Source organism: Corvus brachyrhynchos, unplaced genomic scaffold, assembly GCF_000691975.1.
Source record: "Corvus brachyrhynchos isolate BGI_N302 unplaced genomic scaffold, ASM69197v1 scaffold705, whole genome shotgun sequence".
Taxonomy (NCBI): Eukaryota; Metazoa; Chordata; class Aves; order Passeriformes; family Corvidae; genus Corvus; species Corvus brachyrhynchos.
Genome location: NW_008238346.1, coordinates 872,132 through 886,181, shown reverse-complemented (window position 1 = coordinate 886,181; position 14,050 = coordinate 872,132). Strand labels below are relative to the sequence as shown.

General features: G+C 45.1%; 1 protein-coding gene across 2 annotated transcripts in view; it reads left to right on the top strand.

Annotated features, from left to right (window-relative positions):
• The window catches only part of XPNPEP1 (X-prolyl aminopeptidase 1), a 32,185-nt gene that overhangs the window by 5,283 nt on the left and 12,852 nt on the right, over positions 1–14,050 (top strand). For both annotated transcript variants that reach the window (XM_017735178.1, XM_008634404.2), the window contains exons 4-10: positions 4,886–4,949; positions 6,662–6,766; positions 7,024–7,116; positions 8,054–8,197; positions 8,560–8,655; positions 10,864–10,945; positions 11,875–12,085. In XM_017735178.1, the coding sequence (XP_017590667.1) occupies positions 4,886–4,949; positions 6,662–6,766; positions 7,024–7,116; positions 8,054–8,197; positions 8,560–8,655; positions 10,864–10,945; positions 11,875–12,085 (795 nt within the window). The remainder of the gene's footprint in view (positions 1–4,885; positions 4,950–6,661; positions 6,767–7,023; positions 7,117–8,053; positions 8,198–8,559; positions 8,656–10,863; positions 10,946–11,874; positions 12,086–14,050) is intronic.

Here is a 14,050-nt window from a genome sequence, read left to right as displayed (position 1 = left end):
CTGCCTCTGTCCGTATATAACTCTGGTTTCATTTCACTAGACATTAAATGCTGTCATGTGAGTTGAAGAATGTGACCCTCAGGACTTCTGAGTTTTTCTGTTGCTTTCTTTTCCTTGACAGAGTGCAGTTAAGCAGAGAACCCCATGTTGCTATTTCCTGCCAGGCGAGTTGGTCAGGTTTCTCTGCAGAGGGAATCTATCTGAATGGAAACGATTACTAAAAACTGCCGATTCTGGTGCCTCCTGAATAGCTGGTGCAGGATTTTTTTCTGTGAGGGCTGGGAATTGAGGCAGTTTCTGCCAATGACAGAAACCTGTTGATCCCAGAACAGCCTTACTGATTCCAGGTAAATTGTGATGACCTGTGATTTGAAAACTTCTCCATGGTCCACGCAAGGGTTTGTTTCCTGTGTGCAAACAAGAACTTTACAGCCCTGCAGTCAGATTTTGCTCTTAGGCAGCTCCCTCCATGACTCAGAATAATTATAGCCAAGCGTTTGGTGGCCTAAGCCATTTCTTCCCCACAGCCCAAACAAGCTATGTATTGCTGTCCTTGCTTCTCTCGGCTATTCCTGAGGCTGTCCTGGCATCCACATCACAGAACTTGTCAACAAATAGGGCTTTCCATCCTGTGGTGTTGCCACAGGGTTTAGATTGGGGGAAGCTTTATTCGTTTCTGGGTTGCAAAGGAACCCCTGGATTGGACTGATGCTGATATATCCTGATGCTGCAACTTGCTGACTAATTTCTCTTTGTAACATTGGGAATGTTGACGAGCTGTGATTTCTGTGATGCTTTTAATATTGGTTTTCCTGCAATTTCCTAGATTATCATACTGCCAGGAGTCTTGCTACCAGTTGTATCCTTTGCTTTCCATGTTTAGTTGTATAAGAAACTGAAAGACTTGCAGAGCTTCTCAAACACAGCTGGCTCTGACTCAGGCTTAACCAAGGCTGCCTTGGATTTGTGGCTCTTGCACTCAGCCTTGGATGTTGGCTGGCTGCTTTAATCTTTGAAATTTTTGATGCTGGTGATAAGAAGTCAGAGAAACAGACTCTTTCCTTGGGGACATGCGTGGTCCAGAGGCTGATGAGAAAGGAGGACAGTCCCAGCCAAAAGTGGAATGAAGCCCAAAGAGTCTCACTTCTTTTCATGCATGCTGGGTGTCTACAGGTGCCCAAGGATCATGAAGGGATGAAAAGCCATGTTTTTGGGAATGAGGCACCTAAGCCCTTTGTGGTTTGGTTAAAAATGTCTGTCAGAGGGATGTTGCAGTGGTAAAAAGCAGGATCCATTTTTATGTTGAGTCAGTGTGTGTTTACATTGAATCTGGAGTTTGTCCATATGGGACTATTCAGAGATTGGAAGAGCTGCTTCTTAATGGGAGTGAATGATGTTTGGATTAGAGCTTGGGTTTGGAGCCAGGCACAGCTTAACTGTGGCTGGCTTCACCCTCCAGGCCTTTGAGGCCTCCAGACTCAAAACAAATTTGGTCAGGTTTGGCTGGTTTGCCACATGAAGAAAGCACCTGTCCAGCTTAGGGCCCCGTGTTTGGCTTGGCAGAGGTGCTGTCTTCTGCTCAGGGCTGGCTTCTCTAACACACACTTGTGCTGAGCTGAGGAATCAGCCGAATTATAAAGCAAGAGATGGTTTGTGCACAGGTTGCTCTGACCTGTTCAAGATCTTACCAATGCAGTTAGGTTTCTGGCAGTGAATACCTCCCTCTCTCCAGGTACACAGCAATGTTTGTTCTTTAATGACACCAGTGTTGTGCCTCTAAGGGTAGCCAGATGCAGTTTGCATTGCTGATCTTGGTTGACATTAGGCTAGAATGAGCTTCAACATGTTTACAGCACAACCATGCAGGCTCTGGGGATAAGCAGCACTGATTTTTTGGGGGTTCTTCCTGGCTTAGCTGAGGGGTTTTTGTGATGTAGCCCCCAGTTTTGTCTGTGTGACTGACAGGTGTGGTGAAAGGACTGAGGAAGGCCAGGTTGAAGGCCGTCAGAGCTGCAAGACAAGCCCCGGGGAAATACCTTGTTCTCACTGTGCTGTGGTCTGTGCTTTGTGTGGCATACACAGGTGTTCCCCATGTAATTTTAGCTTGTGCAAAACATGGGGTCATCTTTGCACAGTGGGGGTTCCTGCATGGAATAGAACAGGTGCGTGTGCAAGAATTCAGACTGACAGATGAATGAACTGTCTTTCCCTCCAGATCCCTGATACTCCCTTTTAAAGCCCTTCTGCCTCATTGTAAGCTCTTAAAACACTCCCTGGATTTGTCTGTGAATGGGACAGCATGAGGTATGTCCATGCAGTCAAGGTCTTTGCTAATTTGGGTCAGCTTTTACCAGATCTAAAACTGATACACTTCTTTTCCTTTTGTATTTTTTAAAAATTGTTTTCATCCATTTCACTCTTCTGTGGTATTAACCCATGCTATGAATGTGAGGTTGCTTGTCTGCACAAGGAAACTAGTCTGTAGTCTCTGCTATGTTGGTCAAGAGAAATGGAAAAGAAATCGCTGGTCTGGTCTGAGATGCACTTAAATGATGTGATCCATGATGGGAAATTTCCAGTGTCTCCTTCAGGCACTGGACCCTGGGAGATGGTGTCCCACCTTCAAGCTGGGAAGTGTAGGGATGGGGAGTCATAGCAGTCTAGGAAATGTTGGAATGAGGAATCCTCAGGTCCAGCATCGCTCTTGCCTTTGTGTTCTTTCCTGCTGCTCTGAGACAGGCAGTGGGTGATGCCTTAACAGGACTCCTAGAAACAGAGACTAGACAGGAGTAAGGGAATAAAAGTAGGTATTTATTTGAAAGGCCTTCAAAGGTACACCCTGGGGAGCCTGAAGCTATTCTCAAAATGGGCCCCAAGATGGGCAACAGGTCACGAGTTCTTCACCCTTTTATAGGTTTGGTTCATTTGCATATCAGGGTTAATTCTCCAGTTAGAGCTTCAGTTTTCCCCTCAGCTTACCCCCGCTTTAGAGGCTCTTTGGTTTATACTTTTGGCCTAGGAAGGTCTTGGTGTCCTTGGAAAGCAGATCCAGAGGGGCTTTGTTATGTCTACGTAGCATGAGAGAGTAGAAATTAACAGGCTACAAGAAACTTTCAGAGTTACACACTAAGCATTGTAGAATTTGAAAAATATAAAAGTTAAAACCTAAGGCATCATGGGGAAACAGATGCTTGATTCTGTTCCCTCAACAACTTTGTCCTCTGTCTGCTGATGCCTTTGTCATTATTGGTGACAATGTGCTGTGTGGGGCTGAGGGATCCACTCCATCAGCTAGAGCTGTGCTGAGGGCAGTCCTCCCTTCCCAAGGTGGGTATCCCAGCCTCCCTCGTCCCTACAGCTGCTGAGCGTGTCACAGCCCTGTGGGGCTGGACAAGAAAAGGCACAGGAAACTAACTGGGTCATAGAGGAGGGCACGCATGGTCTCCATATCCCCCTCCTTTCTGCCAGCTTTCACTAGTGTTTGGATAAAATAGAGGATTTCTTTGGACCGTATACCAGAAATCTTCCTTGGCAACTGGGAGCAAAACCCACTCAACGAGATCCTCTTTTGGGCTGTGAGATTTACTGTCCCAAGGTTCAGCTTCAAAATGTTAGTGGGGGATGGTTGGTTGGCTTCTCCCAGGAAGGAAGAGACATGGCTGTTGCAGAAGGGATTTGATCATGGCGTGATTTGGAGCAGAAATAAAGGGTTGGTCCCAGGTGCTGTAATTTGTGCTGCTCACTCCCTCACTCCTGTGCTTTGAACCCTCTGTCTTCTTTAGAACAGTGAAGAGTAACAGATTTGAAAGGAGTATTTTTTTAACAATCAGGTGATTCTATCACAGTAGAGACTAAAACCACCTGAGAATCGGGCTGTGATTTCTTAGCTCAGTTCCCAAGATGCTTCTTTTGCCCCAGCACAGCTGGGTGCAGAGACACTTTATGGGCAGAGAAACAGACTTGTTTTTCAGACCATTTGTAAGGTACAAATCCAGGGGTTTTGCAGCTCACACGTCAGTGCTGTCAGCCTGGATTAAGCTGATTTGCTGATTTGCACTAGTTCATTAACAGGCCTACTCAGCAGTTCTGACCTACAAACTTGCGAGAATGGAATCCCATAAAAAAGGCATGTGGGCCATGTGAAGGTACAGTTGTTCTTTTAGTTTTGGCAGTTCCTGTTAATATCAGGTGTCTGTGCATTCTCAGGCTCTTCTACAACATTCTGAAAAGATGTGTCCAGAAGCACAGGTTTGGGATGAAGATGGACTAATAGCCTTTGATTCCCTCTCATCCATCAAACCATGGTCTCGTGGTTTTGGCTGTAGTCGATTTTGAGTAGGCAAGGAAGAAGTGAGAGGATCAGTATCTATTTATGAGAGGTCCCAAGGGTTAAATTTTTTACAGTCTTACCACCTTGATGATTTTCTTTCAATGTCACAATTGCAGAAAAAAAAGTCTTAAAGGAATTCTTATAAATTCCAGTGAGGGGACTTCACTGGAGATAGTGAATTTTACAGATTTTAGGTGCTGATTACTCTGGTCTCCGAGATCGGGGGGTGCTTCTGGTTTCCCTTCCCTTCACATTGCAGACCTGATTTATTTGTTGCCCAAAGGGGAGGCTGAGTGTGAAATAAACGTCTGCAAACCCTGAAGCACTTCAGTGTTTACAGATATTTGTGGGAGAAAAGTGCTGCAGCTTAAAAAAACCCCACCAGTTGAACATAAATACAGTATAATCACAGTGGAGTAGAGCCCAGGAATTTTTAACTCATTTTGTTCTCTCTGTGGTGTCCTTTAGGAGAAAAAGCTTATCAAAGTATTTGTCATCGCTGATTGTTTTTTTCTCCTGCTGCTATAAATAATTGCTGCCTCTTTTGTTTTCTAGAGCGAGTACATTGCACCCTGTGATTGCAGAAGGGCATTCATCTCTGGATTTGATGGCTCTGCAGGTACCTTTCCAGAACTTGGGTTCTTGCATAATTCTCCTCTAAAGAAACAGTTCCATTCATGGCATAGAGGCAGGATGGAAAAGAAAATCTATCCAGCTTGTTTGGACTGTTTTATTCCCATTTCAGCATCTGCAGAATTGTGTCTTGGCTACCCGCTGGAATTATGTAATATCAGCAGAATAACAAGTTTTCAGAAAATGTTCAACCCCTAAATGAACCTCTTGTAAAGTAAAATCCTGTTAACTCTTTAATGTGGTGCTTGTAACCTGTGGTCATTTCTTTTGATGTGCAGCCAGTATGAACAGATTTTTACGTTGCCCGTTCGGGCTGGGTGAGTAGTGGATGGACTTTAGCTGGCCTTTCTGTTTAAACAGAGCCAGGGCCAGAAACTCTGCATTTGGAAAATGCACTGTGGAAAAGTTTGCTTATCTTGCCGAGACAGGATGTTTTCTTGGCTGTAGGATGGGTCTGTGTTTCAAGAGACCTAGTTTTTACCCTAGCTGTACCCTAAGCTGTGCAAATTACTCTGCTCTGTGGTTGTTGGAAAGTCACTTTAGTCTACTGAAGTTTTTTTCCCCTCTAATTGTATATCAGTTTAATAAATACTGGTACCTCTGTTTGGAGGGTCTATTCATCAGTTCCTATGAGCTCTGGGACCTCATTTGGAAGGTGATAAATCCAGGGCTGTGGGCTGCTGTTAATGGCTCACATGAATCCTGTACTAATTTTGCCCTTTCTGTGTGACTTCTTCATAACCTTCCTCTCTAATTTGTGCCTTTGTTATGTACTTGGAAGGTCTGTTCCCAGCCTAATGCTCAGCAAATCAGTGAGGTTTCACACAGGGACTCACCTTGTGTTTCTTGCTTCATCTTTTCAGGCTGAAGCAACTTAAAATGGGGTTGGTGTTGGGAGAATTTGGTAGAAGACAATGAGTTAATAATTGGAAACTCTGCTCTGCTAATCTGGGCATCAGTTTTTGGTGACAGAGAGTATGGTCAAGATGCAGTCTCCAAAGACTTGGATTCACTTTCAGTTTGTACCATGGTTTGTTCTGTTTTATATTGTCAAGGGCAAGGCAGCTTGAGTGCCTTGCTGGGGTGTCACTGCTCCTCAGCTGTCTGCTTGCATCCCTCCATCTGGAGTCAGTGGAATGGGACAGACAATGAAACCAGCAGAAGTTTGTAGTCATGTTTCCTGTTCAGCCATCTCTGCTGGAGCTGTAACATTTGGGAAAGGGGTGCAGCTGACAGCTGGGAGTGACACCCATGTCTGCAGGCTGGTATCAGCTGATTCTTGTGGGTGGCCAGAGCCCAGGCTTCCTCCCAAAAAGAGTTTGGGATGGAGTTCAGGGATGTACAGTATGTGTCTTACTGTGACAAGAGCCAAGTGGAGACCACAGTCTCTGTTACAGTATGTTTGGAAAGCCCCATTTACCCAGTTCCACTGTCTGGCTGAGATTTGCTTAAGTTGAGTTCATCTGAGGCAGTTCATTAAGGTGCATCTGTGTGCATACTGTCTCCAACAGGATTTAGAAGGTCACAGTGCAGGGGCAACAGTGAATGTCTCCACTGAAACAGGAATAGCTTTTGAACAGTGATCAGAGGTGCCTTTTAGGGAATTGGGGTGAATTTCAAACACTGTCCCTGCTGTCTGTGTCTCTGCATGGTGGCAGCCCAGCCTGAATCACCCCTCCTTTCTGCCTCCCTGCCTAGGTACCGCCATAGTCACTGAGCAGCACGCAGCCATGTGGACTGATGGACGCTACTTCCTGCAAGCTGCACATCAAATGGATAACAACTGGACACTCATGAAAATGGGTATGCAGGAGCCTGGGATACTTCTCAGTCCCTTTGCACATGTACAGCTTCAGCCCTAGGGATATATCCCATCATGCAGGGACTTAGGGACATCTTGGATACACTGCTTCTGCTTTAGTGTCCTGTGAAGACTCTTGTCTGTGGGTCTAAACATTCATTAGTAGATATATCTGATGCATTAGCTTGGACGTTTTGTATAGTGTTGGAATGTTTCAATGTGACTACTTATTTGAACTTTTTCTTTTAAATCCTTGAAGGTCTGAAAGATACACCAACTCAGGAGGATTGGCTAGTGAGTGTCCTCCCAGAAGGCTCGAAGGTGGGAGTGGACCCTTTCATTATTCCAGCGGGTTGGTTTTACTCTATGTTTTTAACTCTGGGTTGGGCAACTAGATTTTGCTTCCTTGCTTCTCTGGCTGAGCTGTTGTGTGGTGACGTGCAGCTAACCATGTTTCAGATGTAGTGGTGGTTAAACTGTTACGCAAAACAGGTTAGATTTTGGTTTAGCTATGTATCACAAGAGTTCCACAGCAGTACATTGACTCCAAAACACAAGGGATGAAACTTGCTTTCTAGGCTTGCAGTGACTTTACCTGAAAAGCAGAATCCTGATCACCAATTTTTGTCTGTGCTTTGGCTTGTCACGGGCACTTCAGTACAAAGGTGCTGAATGCCTTGGCCAGCATGTGAGCAAGAACACCCAGGCAAAATTCATGCTGCTACTCCTGCTTGGTGGTCTTAGGATCTCTGCAGCGTTCCCTATAGGAAGCACAGGGAGAGGTATCATTTATATCATAGTATCCATCTATTCATGCTTCAAATCATGAGGCCCAGTGCAAAGGTCACTGGAGGCTAGGGGAGATATTTGTTTGTTCAGATGGACTAAGAACCTGTCTCATGGCTGTGTGGAAGCAACTCTCATCTTGTCTAGCTTCGATCTAGCATGGTTCTGCACTGGGGGAGAGGACACCCTTAGGGCAGCTTCTGCCATGGCTTCTTCCAGAGACTTCTGTCTCCCAGCTGGAGCAGTTCTTCTTCAGCTCAAGGATGAGGCTACAGGACTGTGAAGTTCTCCCCCTGCCGCTGGCTGTTGTGGCGTGTTTGTGGAACTGTAACTGCAGTAAAAGCAAAGTAATTTTGCTTTCTTTTTTGAGGGAATGGGAATAAAGCGGGGCTGGAAGGAAAGGAGAAGACTCTGATTCTTGAGTTTGACCTCTGTGAACATACGTTGTTGAACATATGTGTGTTCCTTAAAGCCACCACTCCTGACTTTCTTCCCTTTGGCAGACCAGTGGAAGAGAATGTCCAAAGTCTTGAGAAGTGCTGGCCACGACCTTGTGCCTGTCAAAGAAAACCTGATTGATACAATCTGGACAGATTGTCCTCAACGCCCCTGCAAGCCTCTCATCACGCTTGACCTGAGTTACACAGGTGAGAGGCTTAACTCCCAACAGACATGGGTTGCTCCTATTCCCCTATCCCCTTTTGCTTTTCTCTTACAAAGGAGAGAGAAAAACAGTACTGCAGCACAATGTGGTCTCTGTGAATAGGTCAAGAAGGTGATCAAACCTTAGCTAATGAGCCCTCTATCCTCAAAACTTCAAATAACTATTTGCTAGAAGTTAGATAACTTCAAAACAAATCCATGGGCATCTAGAGGGCAGCTCCTTTGAGATAGTTCATATCAGTTACTAGAAAGGAGTGAGGAGCACAAGCACAGTATGTTGGTCTGTATTTACTTCATTATCCCCTGCAAAGTTAGGCACTGTAGCTTTTCCTGTTGTATTTTGCAGGGGTCAGCTGGAGAGACAAAATTGTAGCCCTCCGTTCAAAAATGGCTGAGAGGAAAGTCATGTGGTTTGTGGTAACGGCCTTGGATGAAGTAGCATGTAAGTCTTTGCATCTCCTTTCTCAGTTCTTTCTACAAAATAAATGTTCTTCCTGCCTTGGAAAGGAAGAACCATGCCAGGGTGAGAGGCACTTATGACAGCATGTTCGTTAGACATCAGTTAACTTCTTATCAAGTACAGTGGTGGTAACAGGTCACAAACAGCAAGCCTGTATTTCTGCACTGTGCCTCATTACACCAGTGCAGCTCCTGAGTATATTTTTGGCCCAGGAAATGTAGCAAACCACCACCTTTGTAAAACAGCCCAGGCAAAGGGAGAGGAAGGTCATGTATAAAGCCTGAGGCAGCGTGATGGAAAAAAAAAGACCTGTGAGATATTCTGGCTGTAAAATATCCCGATGCTGCCTCACCCATTGGAAAGATGGAGACTGTTTTCTGCTGTGCAGTCTGGGCTATAAACAAAGCAGTGCAACATGTGGCTTTGTATACATAAGGCAAGGGTGGGGTTCACCGCATTCACAGTAATCTTCCTAATTGTCACAACTTCTTAAGTCAGTCTCTACCTCTCCTGTGTTCAGCCAATGCTTTGGTTAAAACAAGTATGTCAGGGCTCAACTTGTTTTTCCAGATCATTTCAACCCAGGGTCTCACTAGAGTCCCCTCTGTGTTTGGGGCCCCAGGATGGCTGGGTCTCCACATGCTGGCTCCCAGCCCAGTGTGTAGGAAAGGAGAATGGCCAGAAACAGCAGTGGTTTCCCCAGCACTGCTGTTCCTAGTACTGTGTGTCCTTTTTGCAGAAATCACCGGTGCATGGACTGCTGTAGGGGGAGTGTAACACTGGCAGGGTGTGAGTGCTGCTCATGCCTGTGCCCCATGTCTGATCTGGAAAGGTAGAAATGGAGGTGGTGTTTTCCTCACTCCAGCACTGCCAGCACAATGTCCCTGGCACTGGCTGAAGCCAGCTCGATGAGGTCTGTGGGCTCTCCTGGATCTGGGACACTGAGCAAAGAGCTTGTTTTGTGAAAGAAGTACTTCTGAGAGTGGTGAATATGACTCCTCCCTGGGGAGGCCTGCATGAGCAGAGATTGTATGTCTCACGTTTTCAGGAGCATCTCCAATTAAATTAATGATAAATTGGTGCCCTGAGGTGGTTTCAGATTAAATGTCTCCAGCAAAGTGAAGCCTGGTTATGAATCAAGAGTGTTAAGATGAACCAGAGAAGGTCATGAGACAAGCTCATTTTCGAGTGCCTGGTTGATTTCTTATCCTAAAGGGGGAAGGGGAGAAGTTGTGTTTTAATTTTATCTAATTCAATTCACTGTAATAAACTCCAGACAAGTTCCTGGGGACAGAAAAAGAGCCACAAAGGAGATTGTTGCCTTCTTACTGCATTGGGAATTGACTGAGCGAGGAAGTTTGTACCCATGCAGTAAAAAGTTCTTTGTGGCTCTTTCCTGCATTCAAGTGACCTACTCATTCCCTGGGGAGAATTAAGCTCTATTTTTACTTTCATGGCAGAATTTGCAGTTCGATGAATACAGTGCTGGGTTGTAATTTAGGACATGTTGGTTCTTTTCCCAGCTGTCCTGCTGGCTGGCCTTATTGGCTTGAGTAACTCATTTCAGCTAATTGGATACCCTGGAGTTTTTATTTGACCCTAAAATCAGAATTTTAGAGGTGCTGAACATCTACTTCCCCTCTTGACTTTGTCTGGAGTTGTGTTGGATAAAATCTTTGTGAAAAATAGCTGTACAGTCTGAATCTGAGATATTGGAGGTGCCCAAATGAGAGGCCTTTTTGGGGTATTTTAGTCTCACCTATTGTGTCTTCCTCTTACCTCAAATGTCAAAAGGATTGGAATGAAATGATAGTTTGTAACCTTGAAGGTTTCTGGCTGTTAAGGAGTGAGCTTTTATTGCGTTGCACAGACCAGAAAGGGCAGACACTACTTTTTGTACACGTGTCCTTGTCTTTCCTTGCCTGTACCTGCTTTTTTCCAAGCCAGCCCTCCTTTAGAAGTTAAACACCAGGGAGTGTTCATACTGTGGTTGTGGTGCCATCTCCTGGCAAAAATTTAGGATTGCCGGGAATGCAGCAGGCTGTGGGACAGCTGGGTGGGAGCTGGACCCAGGGCCTGCACCCGTGACATCTCATTGCTTGCCTGTGTTTTTGTGAGATTATTTTTGGCTTTCTCTAATGTTGCAGAAGATGAACCAGGACTGTGATTCTTGGTGTTCTTATTTTCCAGGGCTTTTCAACCTTCGAGGCTCTGATGTTGAGTACAATCCAGTGTTTTTCGCATACGCTGTCATAGGAATGAACACAATCAGGTGCTTGTATTCCCTTCTTCTGTTCCCCAAGACACATTTTTCTGGGGGAGAGCTGTTCTAGCAAAGTATTTGTCTTTTCAAAATGCCTACACTTGGGTACTTCAGTGTCCTTTCTGAGCACTTTTGTCTTCAACATTAGTTGCTCTCCTTCCCTGATCAGAGCTCTGCTGCAGTCCTCAGCATCTTGGCTGACTTGCTGGGTGACCCTGGGCATTATGGCTGAGCCCTCTGTCTGTCACCCTGAGGTAATGTGTAGGGCCTGTGGAGCTCTGGGTGAAATGTGGGTAAGAGCTGAGCCTGGCCTGGACATTACAAACTTTAGGCAAAAATCTAATTGCTGAGTCACTTCAAAACTGCAGGACTGTGCAGGAAAGTTTCAGGGCTGGCTTATGACAGAAGGCTTCTTTCCTGCCCCATATATTGAGCCTCAGCAAGCACAGTTCTTTTAGATGCATCTGTAAGCTGCTGCCTAGATCCATCTAAGGTAAATCCTGGCTGGGTGAGTGAGTACAGGTTGTGTGTGAGGGTTGAGCTGAACTTTTCAACTCAGTGAAAGTGAGAGCAATGTGATACTTAGAACTACTGTAGCTTTTCTGTTTTCAGATGTTGCCCTTAAAAATTAAGAGTGTGGCTGTTGTTTTCCTCTGTTACTTTCCTGTTTCAAGCACAGTGATGGGATGTAGCCATTTTGCATGTGTCATACAAATAGAAATGCTGTCAGCTCTTTCCTCTTACTGGGGTAGCACATCTTAATTTCATTTAAGCCGTGTGCAAGCCAGTGGTTAAAATGACATAGGACAAAGTAGAGTGTATAATTCACGATTTCCTTTCTCCCTGAAATGTTGCCAGAATGTTTTTTCCTTCCCTCCTTTGCTCCAGCCAGTTTCAGATGTGGTCTCACCTATTTGTTCTCTCCAATTTTTTCTCAGGCTCTTCATTGATGGTGACCGGATGATGGACCCACCTGTGAGGGAGCACTTACAGCTTGACTCCACCCTGGAGCCTGAGTTCAAAATCCAGGTGATGCCCTACGGATCTATCCTGTCGGAGCTGCAGGCTGTTGGTGCAGGCCTCTCACCCAAGGAGAAAGTGTGGCTCAGTGACAAAGCCAGCTATGCTCTGACTGAGGCCATTCCCAAGGTCAGTGGCCCTAGCAAGGGAAAATACTTTTCTCTGCTTGTCGTGGTTAGGAAGGGTGTTAATGAGGGCAGCTGGCCTCAGTTTCCCCTCTGCACAGCCCAATGCAGGCTGGAGCTTGTGCAGAAGGGATCCAGCCATGCTGAGGTATTGAGGGGTTGTTAATCCTGGGGTTGCTCCTGCTGGAGCTGCCCTTCCAACTCGCTAAGCCGATTTATCCAAAGAATTGTCAGCTTAAGATAAAACAAGTACAGTGAGAAGAGGGGAGGGAAGAGGCAGCAGGGTGAACTCAGGTCATTCTGCCCACGGGTGGAGCATTAGCTTCATGTGGACAAGCAGCAAGAACTGGAAACTTGCAGAAATTGAAGCAGGAAAGTTGAGCAGGACTTCTGGGAGGGTACATTTGGCTTGATCTGAGTGTCCGAAGGTGGTTGCCCTTACTTAGTTCAGTGACTTGAGGATATCAGGCAATATGTGATGTCTTTTGCTGAAGGCTGGAGGGACAAGATGACAGAGTTTTTGTAGCAGGGAACCTTGTGAGGACGCAGATAAGGTGCAGGCACTGGTTGTCCATGCACTAAGTACATCTGCCGAGGGACAGTTGTAGCATCAGAATAATTTGTGTACACCCATACTCGCTATATCTTGCTACCCTTTTGAACTTGGCTGAATAGGACTCCCCCTGTCCACCTAATATTCTAATAGCCATGAAAGAAGATACTTGGGGAAGGACACAGCAGCTTTGGACAAATAAGCTGGTTTCCATACATCTTGGGTACATCTCTTGTTTGCTAGAGCTCACATTCTCTGGAATACCATCCAGTTACAGTGATGTCTAGTAACTAACAGATACTGTGAGTAAATATACAGTTTTTTTGTCCCTGTCCAGGGTTAAATCTTCAGACACCATCAATCCATTTCTAGGCCTAATACAGAATACTGACAGCATAGTGGCTGTGAAGCATTCAGGATGAATTGTTGCTCTTTTGACTTCAGAGTAGGGAGTCCCTTGCTGTAGTCGTAATCAATGGTTTATCCCCAGTTTGGTTAAGTTGCTGTAGTTGATTTATGTAGAGTATCCATATGGAGAAGTACAGAAGGTGTGACCTAGATAAAGGAATAAAATGAGTTAGAGTGACATTATTTACCCTGCAAGCACTGGAAGTTTTGGCTGATATTGAGTCACTACAGTGCTGCATGCCCTCTGTATGCAATGGGGAGAGTCCCTGTTTTGAGGAGCTCTGTGCAATAGAAAGCAGGCAAGGAAGACTGAAATGTCTTGATTAAAAGCCATTTAGTGAGTCACTGAAAGAGCCAGTTTTCCTAGTTCCTCCCTGGCTCTCCACCACTTCAAAGCACTCCAGGCCAGTTGCTCAGCTGGTGTGAAGAACACCAGTGCTGGAAGTCCATCTAGTGTCTGTCTCCATCAGAGCCAAATATTGACACTGGCAAAAATCCATTCCATTATTAAACACAGATCTGCAAACGCTTTATAGATTTGTTTACAGCTGCATGTAAATATACTTTTCACAGAAGATTAATAGTACTTACCAGTATCTATGAAAGGCAAGCCAACCTAAGAATCTGACTATTTATCCTGACTGATAAAAGGACTTTTCTGACTTTCTTGTGGCTTTTTCTGTAATTTAGTTTCTGCGTTATGTGGTGTCATTGTTTTGCTGTTTTTAAGAATTTGGAAATTGTAAGCCTGTAGGATTTATGTGAAATTAGTCTTTGCAGAGTGTCTACGGGGCCTTTCCTTGAATTTGAGTGATTCTTTGTATGCTGATACATTTGAAGTAGGAAACAACATGTTGCTTGGGCTGTGCTTCTGTAGGTGCTCATCCCATCTCCTGATCTATAATGGGTAGAGCAAAGAACTGTGGGGCAAAGGACTTAGTTCTTCTTCCTTCTTCTGATGCCAAGTGTGACAAGATTTGAGCAAGTCACCTCAGCTGGTGAATTTCT